Consider the following 10586-nt stretch of genomic DNA (forward strand, 5'->3'; position numbering starts at 1 on the left):
AGCAGCAAAGCTGAACCACCCCAGTGCACCTCTCTGGCCTGGTCTGCTGATGGCCAGACTCTGTTTGCTGGCTACACAGACAATCTGGTGCGAGTGTGGCAAGTGACCATTGGCACTCGGTAGAAATTTATGGCACCACTTTGGAAATAAAAAGTTTGGCTTAAAAAAAAAAAACAAATTGTGGCTAACCTTGAGAAAAATGTGAATCCCAGAACATTTAATGGTGCTCATGTGAAACCTGTACTTGGATCAGGAAGCAGTCCTCAGAATAGAGCAAGGAAAAACTGCATGGTTCAAAACTGGCAAAGAAGTGTGTCCAGGGATGCATCCTGTCCCTTACCTTTTCAATCTATATGTGGAACAGATAATTCAGGAGACTGGACTTTCTGAGGAGGAGTATGACATCAGGATTGGAGGAAGAGTCATCAACAACCTTTGCTATGCAGATGACACAACCTTGCTTGCTGAAACTGAGGAGGAATTGAAGCATTTGCTGCAGGAGGTCAAGGACTGCAGTCTTCAATATGGATTGAAGCTCAACATTAAGAAGACTAAGATTCTCACCACTGGGCCAACTGGCAGTACCATAACAGATGAAGAAGAGATTGAGATTGTTAACAATTTCTGTTTATTCAGTCCCACAATCAACATTCTTGGCACCAGCAGTCAGGAAATCAAAAGACAAACTGCATTAGAAAGAGATGCTGTCAGGACATCTCTAGAGTGCTGAAGAGCAACAATGTCACTCTCAAGAGTAAGGTACGCCTGATCCAGGCCATAGTCTTCGCAATTACTTCCTATGCTTCAGAGAGCTAGACAATGACCAAAGATTACAGAAAAAGACTTGGTACCTTTGAGTTGTAGTAAAGAAGCGTGTTGAACATACACCATGGACTGCCAAGACAACAAACAGATCTGTCTTAGAGAGGGTGAAACCAAGTTGCTCTTCAGAGGCAAGGATTTTGAAGTTCTGCCTCATATTCTTTGGGCATGTGACCAGGAGCGAGTAATCCTTGGAGAAGGATGTGATGCTTGAAAGGGTGGAGGGACAGCACAGAAGAGGAAGACCCCAGATGAGATAAATTGACACAAGAACTGGGATAATGGGGGTAGATGTGTTGGAGACAGTGAGATTGGCTCAGGATACAGCAGGGCTCAGAGCTACTGTGCTGGAGTCATTATGAGTCACAGTTGACTCAACAGTACGTAACATCAGCAAACAACATACATGGTCAATTAATCTGCAAAAAGTATCAAAGCAATCTAGCAGATAGTTTTTTCAACAAGTAATGATAAGCAACTGGGTATCTTCACAGAAAACAACAAATCTCAACCCGTATATGACATCATACATAAAAATTAATTTAAAGTGGACACTAAGGCTGCATACTGTGGCTGTGGTTGGCCTTGGAAACCCTATGGGGCCGTTCTACCCAATCCAATAGGGTTGCTATGAGTCAGAATCAATTCAGTGGCAATGGCGTCATGAGTCAGGATAGCTTAATGCCACATAACAGCAAACAATGCTTAGAAAGGAAGCAGAGGGAGGGAGAAAGGGCAAAAATCTCTTTATTATTTGAACACTGAAAATGGCAGTTTTCAGGTGAAAACTGCTTCCATAGAAGAATCACCTGTGGAGCAGCTGGCTCCCAGAGGATGGTAAATGAAAGCACAATTACTGCTCTGCTATTAAGGAGGCACTAATCAATGTGCCAGAGTGTCTTCTGTAAAGGTTACCACTAAAGGTACTGCACTACAATAGATGAACTAGAAAACCCACACCCTCTGCCATTAAGTCAATTTCAATTCCTAGGGAGCCTGTAGGACAGAACAGAATCGCTCCAGGGTTCCCAAGCCCATAAATCTTTGCAGAAGTATCTCATCTTTCCCCCTAAGAGTAGCTAGTGGATTCAAACCATCAACTTTCAGCTGAACACCTTCACCGTAGAACTCAGAGCTCCCTAGCAGACAGACACCCACCTTTAAAAAAGAAGATTCAGAGCTTAGAGATAAACTCAGACCCCTGTGAAAGTAAGAATTAAGGTGACCCTCTGCCTGCCTCATCTGGGGAGCTCTCAGGTCAACTCTCAGAATCTGCTCTTCCTAAAGGAGAAACACGTTCAACCGGGTCACCACACTCAGGCTATAGACTGTGACTGTGGTTGGTTCTTTTGGAAGGAAGGGAGGAGGAAATAAAGAAGGAAGGAGGGAGAGAGGAAGGGAAGGAGTGAAGGAAGGGAGGACAGAAGGAAGGAAGCCGAGGGGCAAACATTTACAGTTAGGTCCTTAAGTTTTCAAAATTCCTTAAGGGATTTCCAACCCAGTGTCTTATTATTCCCTGCCCTGGAAATACAGTACTAGCAATGTCTGTTCTAACTTTCCCCAAAGGTACAAATACACCTACTTGTACATGATGCTTTTGATCTGAAACTGGCAGTTTATTGTTTAGATGGGTCTGATCTTTTGGGACTGCAGGTGCACAGAACTAGAATCACAATAATCTTTGGTTCAGGATACTCATCCCTGATCCATATGTGAGCCTATTTTAAAGTCAAGTAATAGTGCATGCGACAACTCAGTAACTCAGCAACTTGGCTCATTGCTGTCAAGTAGGAAGAGACCCTCTAATGAGTTTTCAGAGGCTGTAAATCGCATGGAAGGAGACTGCCAAGGAGTCACTGGTGGATTCAAACTGCCAGAGAGGCACCACCTGAGAGTCTGCAGTGCAACTCCCCAGGGACTATGCCACCTGAGCTCCTTAAGGTATCCTGTCGTTGTGTGCCATCAAGTGTGAACCAAGCCACAGCGGGCCCTCCACTGGGTTTTCAGCAGATGTAAATCACATGGGAGGCCAGGGTAGCTGCTGGACATGAGTCCTGTGCCTTTGGTTTCCCAGTGCAATTCCTTACCGTATGACCACCAGAGTTCCTTCCTTAATGGAACTACTCTCTGGAATCATGTGTCCACCATTCCCCAGTCAACAAAAGCAAAGCAGGAAGAGAATTTCCAAAATTCTCTTCCCCAATCCTTCCCCAAACATAGGCTCAACCTAGCATGCAGATGCCAGCACATTCGCACACCTACAAGGCTAGGTGCCCACCTAGCTTACTGCACAGCATCCCTCCTTGGGGCTTTACAAATTGTGAGCCTGATTTATTTTTTCCAATAAGAGAAAAGATGTAAGTCCTTTTGAGCAAAGTATGCCTGATATATATCACAATATTTATTTTTGGTGGAGTAATGGATCAGTCTTCGGGGAAAGCTAGAGAAAAGACATTTCTCAAGCTCAGATGTAAATCAGTCACTCCAGAAAACCGCTAGGGAATCTGTATTCTTGCCCCCCTGCTAAGTGTACTGGGAAATAAGCAGGTGACTTTTAAAAGTCATCCTTCTATTTGTTTCTAGCCCCAACATTAAAGACAGCATTAAGAATGGGAGGACCGAAAAGCATGTGTTCCTAGGATGCCTATGCTGAATTCTACAAAAGGATGGTGCAAATCAAAATTAAAGGAGGGGTGCCCCATGGCTATGTGGGGGCCAGGTCGTACATCTGGTGAGGCAAGTGTGAAGCATCTATCTACCTGCTGCATTCAGCTCAAAGGAAGAAGGATGAGCCCAGTGGCTGGGTTTAGGATGCAAAGGACTCCCACAGGACTGGCCCAGTTACTACAAGCCAATCTTCCCATCCATATAAAGGTATCAATGAGCAGGACTGGGGTGGTGGGGAGCAGAACAGAAGCAAAAAAAAAACTGAAGGATAGGGGGCAGGGTTAGAAGAAGAGAGGGGGAAAATTACAAAACACCTCTTCAATGGATTTGCAACTCAAACAGAGCTCTTTGGAGGAAAGCTATTTAAATCTGAGGTGTTCCTCATATTAATTATCCTGAACAGCTCGCAGGCTCAGATTCACATGCTACAAAGCACACAGCACCTTTTTTATTTTCCCACCTGTCCCTGGCACCAGGGACAATAAATCAGATACACAGAGAAGCCACACATGACTAACGAAGCAGTCCATTAATAGAGAGCGAAGATCATTTGCCAAGATGACTTGTTGAGGCATCATCACCTATCATAAACAGCAATGTCCTCGAGTCTTAAGGCAGCAGGCAGAGCAAGAGCTGGGGCACTCCCTGCCGCGTCCCAGGCCTCCAGGGCAACCTCCGGATGCCAGCTACCCGGGTAAAGAGTTTCCCCTCGGGTGTCACCTCCCTGCTCCCTTCTAAGCAGATCTGGAAAGGAAAATTACTGCAACTTCTAAGAGCCTCTCAGGTCATGAAGCTGCTAAGTTCTATGACCTGGTGACAACCCTTACTCTGAGTGCCCTCAGAATGCCAGGTGCCCTGCGGGAGAAAAGCCAACATGTGACAATTAGTTTCTAGATTTTTACTGTAGTCACTGATCCCCACGCCTGAGCCTCTGCAGGGTGTCGGCCCTATTGTAAGTGCTTGGGCAGGTCCATAAACAAAAGAACAAAGAGGTGGGAACTGAGGCTGGGAGGGAGTCCTCTAAATGCCCATCTCTTCATGTTACAATAAAAATTGAAGTTAAGTGAGGAAAAGAGGGAATTTTTCCCTGAGCAGTTAGGACTTGAACCCAGGGTGGCTTTTCAACAGGACCGCCACACAAGGTGGTGTCACACAGTCCTGGTATAAGGACACTACACTGCCAAGACAGGGAAGGGACATGAAAGTCAAGCCAAGTTGTTCTACCGGCCAATGAGCTCTGCAGTAGGGCTGCATCTGCCCAGACAAAGGGGCCCCTTCTGAGTTGTGAGGTGCTATGGAGTAAAATGACTCTTGGAAACCCTGTGAACCGTGTGGCCGGCACTTTCCTCACCATGCTCAAACCCACTGCTGCAGGCACTGTGTCAACATTTCTCTTTGACAATCTTCCTCTTTCATTGATCCACTATTTTTCTTTTCATTTGCCCCAAAACAACCTACAGGATGGGGCAACCCCAATTCCCAGTATAAAGTTCTCACTGATCCCAGATTGTCCAACTACCATCATCTCTGAAAGGGACTGACTGCAGAGCTCCCCAGGAGAGCTTAAATCCTTTCCTTGGGATGGAATCTTGACAAGTTATACATTCTCAACTCTAGTCATGAGTGAGAAAAGTCTGTTTGCACTTGAAGCCTTAAGAAAGACACCTCTAGCAGACTGGGGGCCGGAGGAAGGGGTGAGAAGAAGAGAGGGAGCGAGGGAAAGGGAGGGAGAAGGAGAGGAAGAGAGAGGGAGAGAAAATGAGAGAGAGAAATAGGAAAGATTCAATGAGGGACTTGAAAAGTCAGTGTAATAGAGACATAGGTCAATGGTAATGAATTACAGAAAATACAATGTATATGAATTATTGTATGAAACATAATATAAGTGAAAGATTATATAAAACACAATGAATATGAATGAGGAGTGCTTTGCAGGATCTGGCTTGGGATGGGGGAAGAAAATGTACAACAATGAATTAAAAAAAGGGGGAACCTCATCACAATGTATATGAATGAAACACAATGTTAATTAATTATTGCATGAAAACCAATAAAAAATGTTAATCATAAAAGAAAAGCAAGCTGTCTTTGCCCAAGCTTACCTTATTTTCCATAAAACTCCCTAGATGTAAAAGGGAAGGGTGCCAGCAGGCTGGTTTTTATAGTCTCATCAAGCTCTTTTCCTCTCAATGATCCCTACTTGAGGATCTCTCACTGCACTAGTTCCATCTTTAAAGTCCAGCTCGTGCGTCAGGAATGATGAAGTTAGTCAACTTTTTGAGTTTCCGATTTACTCTTGGTCAAGGGGTAGGCCTATCACAGTGAACAACAACCCCACCAACAAGAAACATCACCACTCTCCCTCCTTCATGGAAAGAAGGCATGCTGCAAACAGGTCCAAGGACGTTCAGCTGGTCCGAGTCCCTGACCTGATGGCAGTCCACGTAGGAGGCCAGGGCTGGAAGAGTAGAGGGGACCAGTCTATTCCCCCCTCCCTCATTCCAATATACAGAAGGAAAAACAAAAGTCCCAGAAAGCGAAGAAGTGGCTACCTAACCATTAGCCGGCTGATGACTAAGTAGAGACTCGAATTTTGTTCTGAGTCTCCTCTTTCCACCACTTTGCTGCCTCCAAGGTTCCAGAATTGTGAAGTGACAAGAAAGAGTTGGTTCTAATGACAGATCGTTTCCTGATAGACGCACACCCAGAACACGCTGCTCCAGGCCATCTTATCAGCACAGACCTCGTGTCGTGTCCATCTCTCAAACCAGAATGTTCATAAATACACTTTGTTGATCCAGAGCCCAAGTGTCCAGGCTTCATACGCTCTCATTTATCAACCTCTCTGATTCTCTCTGCATGTTTACTTTCACTTTAAAAACCATCTTATAAGGACGGGGCCCTTTTTTATCTGATGTTAACTCCCCCTCTACTCCTTGGGCCTAATCAATCCACGTCTGGAAAGAAAAAAAACAAGGAGGAAAGCAATAGTCCCTTTTGTGAAAACAGGCATCTCTCTAAAATGGTCTACCCCTGGGCACGACACAGACTGGAATTTAAATGATCAGACAGAAAGGCATCCTCCAGCAGTGGTCCTCTGTTCCTCACCAGGGGGGGGCATACCAGAGACAGTAACGCTGTGTTAACAGCTAACCCAAAATCTGTCTATCAGCTTCCAAGGTTATTGAGGAGGACATCAAACTAAAAAAGACAGAAAAGACAAAGCTTCAGAATGCAACAGTATATATAGCCTGGCATCCCTCCACTCTAAGGTTTAAAATCAGAGGCAATGAAGATTCAGAGGTAGAATTCTTGCCTTCAACATACAAGACCTGGGTTCGATTCCTGCTACTGCACCTAATACGCAGCTACCACTCATTTGCCAGTGGAGGCTTATGTACTGCTATGAGTTTGAACAGGTTTCAGGGCAGCTTCCAGACTAAGACAAGCTACGTCTGAAAAGCAAGTCAATGAAAATTCAGGATCAAAGTGTTCCAGTCCAAAACCCATGAGGAGGATTGTGTAAAACCAGTTAGGGCTTTGTTCCATTGCTCATGGGGTCACCAAGAGTGAGGGGCCAACAAGGGCCTTTAAGACAATATTGTGGGACTCAGGCATTGAATTCCAACTGTGGGTATATGCAAGAATGACTCTAGCTATTAATCAGGGTGCAAGAGAATGATAGGTAAAAAGATCCAGACATCAAGCAACTAACTGATATCCCCACTGACCATGTTAAGCAGAGAGTCTCCTTACAAAGCTCTGAGCCTCCACACCCCTCACCAACCCTCCAGCCACTGATGCAAGCCATCCCCCACAGCCTGTGCTGGCAATAAGAGTGTCTTTACACAGATGAGCAGAACCATGACCCCAGTAGCCAGTCCACCCTTCTTGCCACTGCTGCCAGCCCAAGGCTTTCAGTAGTGACTCATAGCCCTAGACATGAATGCGCTCTTGTGGTTGTTGTTGTGTACTGTCAAGCAAAAAAATGGCCCATAGCTGACAGTAAAAAATGACTCACAGATGACTTTCTAATGAGTGTTTAGAGGCAGTAAATCGCGCAAGAGGAGACTGTCCACCCTTCTCCTATGAAGCAGCTGGTGGGTTCAAACTGTGTACCTTCTGAATTACAGTATAGCTTCTTACCTTTAGGCCACCAGAACTCCCTATGAATCCATTAGACACCTCTCTGAGAACAGTAGCTAATTCTTACTCCTGTCAGAGAGCCTTCTGACCACCTGATGACAGCTTTCGACCTCCTATGGAAAACTGATGCATACAGTTCATTTGTAACAGGGGTTCCTGCTCTCTGAGGCATATAGGAGGGTTAACGTGCTCACAGGCAGTTTTGAGATAGGAGCTCAGGTAGTCCAGGTGGTCCAGGTAACTATTCAACAAACAACGTTTCTTAACGGAAAAGGAAGAAATAGATGCCCTTTTTCTTAGCTTTTGCAAGTTCTAGCCCTAATCAGAGTTTGGAAACTAAGAGCACCTATACACACACAAAGAAATAAGAAAACAAGAGCTCGCTTCTTTGTGACTTCCTATCAAGGAGCTCAAAGGGTGACAGCGATCCTGAAGATGGCATGGGACAGGTTAAGGTTCTCAGTGGTTCATAAGGTCGTAATGAGTTGTTATGAACTCAGTGGCATAAAACAACAACAATCTTGACGTCCCAAGACGCCCTATAATTGCTCATTGTGACAGTCTCTAAATAGCACTTAGCACAGAACAAGCGAATGAGAGCAGAAATAAAGTGGAGGGTGTGGGAGCCTTTGGGTGGGAGGTGAGCCGTGTTCTGCACCAGCTTGGAGGTCATAGCGGGGGGCGGGGGGGTCCTAACCCTTGCTTCTGCTCGCCCTGGAAATCAAGGACCTGCTGGCTCCTTCACAGGAAACCAAGAAGTACAGTCAGAAGTAGCCCTTTCCTTCTGGGTCTGTGGGGAAAGGGAAGCCTCCTCTCTTTTCTAGGGAGGAGACCCTGGTCCATGCTCGCCCACAGCCCCCTCGTGGCCTGGGGGTGTCACTGCAGCCCCCTCTGCAGTGCTGGGCACAAACCTCACTCAGGCAGCTTTCATGCTGGCCAAGCAGAACACCAGCCATCATTGGCTGCAGGAGATGGATGGGTAATCTCCTCCCGTGGGATTTACTGCCTCTGAAAACCCACTGGAGAGTCAGCTATGAGTCAGTTCTGAATTGATGGCACACAACAACATCAACAGCCTTCATCGGTAACCACTTGGCCATGTTTTCAAGTCATGCATGGCAAGGCCGCAATTGTTTTTGTCTTCTTAAATGAAACTCGGACAGAAAGTCATTCTTCTAAACGTCTTCCTGGTCCAATCCCCCTAGGAAGCAAGCCCAAGACCTGCTTTATTAGGCCAACAGTCTCAGAGCTTCTGTAACACTAAACCAAACAAAATCAAAACCACCTTAAGTTGCTTGTGACTCATAGTGACCCTGTAGGACAGAAGAAAACTGTCCCTTAGGGCTTCCAAGGCTGTCAGTCTTTACAGGAGGAGCCCACCATATCGCTCTCCCACAGGATGCCAAGTGGATTCCAACCACAGACTTTCTGATTCGCTGTTAAAGCTTTAACCACTGTACCACAAGGCTCCCCTCTGTGACAACATTGCCACCATCTTATTGATCACTGCTCCTGGGTCACACTCAGTTATAAATATATACAACTGTTTCCAATATCGGTAGACACCAGTAAGAATACACAGTTATCTTCTGGTTTGCAGATCTGGCTACATGATAAAAATACTTGGAGGCCACCAAATACTTCCCTATCCCCCCAATACTACCCCCCCCCCCAGTCCTAGGTTCCCAAGTAGCAAGTCCTGCAGGCACTTCAGGGCCTTAAGGACTGAAATGGGAAGGAATGTGGCCAGTGGTTCCCGGTCTACAAATGCAAGAGGAGAGGTGTTTGTCAAGGAGCCTCGACTCCACCTCACCAGAAATTCTGTGAAGGGAAAGCATGAAGATCTGAGCCCACCTGCGTGATGGGACAACACATCAGAGGCCAGAGAGGGACAGAGGTTGGTCCAGGGATTGGGCTGCCACAGGTGAGGGCAGGGTTTGAGTAACTGAACCTCTCTGGGGGGAAAGGGAACAGGGAGAATGAGGTAGAAGTTTAGGAATAAAACGAAAGGGGTGGGAACCTGAGTCGCCCAGGATGCAGGAATGGCATCGAAAACAACGGTTGGTTGTTTCGGCTGCGGATTCGGGGTTGGGGGTGCTTGGTGGGAACCCCTTTTTTTAAGGCTGGGAGGAGGTGTCCTTACCTCCTTAATTTTCTCCCGCTGGGCTCGCACTCGGCTCTGGGACTCCTTACTCTCGTCGGGCCTCGTCCCCAGCACAGGGTGGCGCAGACGACTCCGGAATGCATTGAAGTCAAAGGTAAACGGGGCGACTCTCCCTGGGGCCCTGAGCGCTGCGATAACGTTGTTCCGAACCGCTGTAGCTTCCTCCCGGGACCCGGTGGGGCGGGTGCGCCGCGGCCACCCAGTCCTGCGGGGGTGACTGGCCCGGTTGGAGGAGTCGTCCTCGCCCGGGGCTGGCGCGGCAGGAGCTGGGTTGGGAGCTGGCTCCTGCTCTCGCACCAGAGGGTGGTCAGCGATATCGGCCACCACCTCCAGGCCGGGCTGCTGGGTCTGGGGGGCCAGGAAGAGGCGCTTGAGGCGAGAAGAGTGGGGCAGCAGGAAGAGGGCTCCGAAGCACAGGGTGACCAGGCCAGAAAGGAAGAGAAGAAAGAGGAACTTCTGCGGCAGCCGCAGCCCCCACGAGGAGGCCGGGACGAAGCCGGGCACTTTCCTCATGAGCATCGTGGCCTAGCGCGGGGCTGGGGGCAATCAGCTCTGTCCTGGGCCTCTGTGGCCCTCGGAGCCCAGGCACGTGGCAGCGAAGGTTGGGCGAGGGGAGCGCGTCAAGGGGCGCCGCCCAGGATGGGGGCCCCAAGGCAGGGCTGCCAATCCGGAGAGTTTCACCGCTTCTGGGACTGCCCCCACAAGTTCCGGGAGTTTGGAGCGAATCTTCCCGCGAAGAGGCAGGGGCGCAGCGGCCTCAGCGGGGCCCGGGCGAACCGGGAGGCAC

The 10586-nt window shown here is 47.7% G+C and overlaps 1 protein-coding gene across 1 annotated transcript in view; it reads right to left on the reverse strand.

The window, feature by feature from the left end:
• The window catches only part of MAN1C1 (mannosidase, alpha, class 1C, member 1), a 209010-nt gene extending 198692 nt beyond the window's left edge, over positions 1 to 10318 (reverse strand). Inside the window, exon 1 of the mRNA XM_006883503.1 lies at positions 9779 to 10318. Within this exon, the coding sequence (XP_006883565.1) occupies positions 9779 to 10318 (540 nt within the window). The remainder of the gene's footprint in view (positions 1 to 9778) is intronic.
• Between the last annotated feature and the right edge of the window lie 268 nt (positions 10319 to 10586).

The sequence above is a fragment of the Elephantulus edwardii genome, unplaced genomic scaffold (assembly GCF_000299155.1).
Source record: "Elephantulus edwardii isolate Elephantulus edwardi_28Jun2011 unplaced genomic scaffold, EleEdw1.0 scaffold00028, whole genome shotgun sequence".
In the NCBI taxonomy this organism is placed as follows: domain Eukaryota; kingdom Metazoa; phylum Chordata; class Mammalia; order Macroscelidea; family Macroscelididae; genus Elephantulus; species Elephantulus edwardii.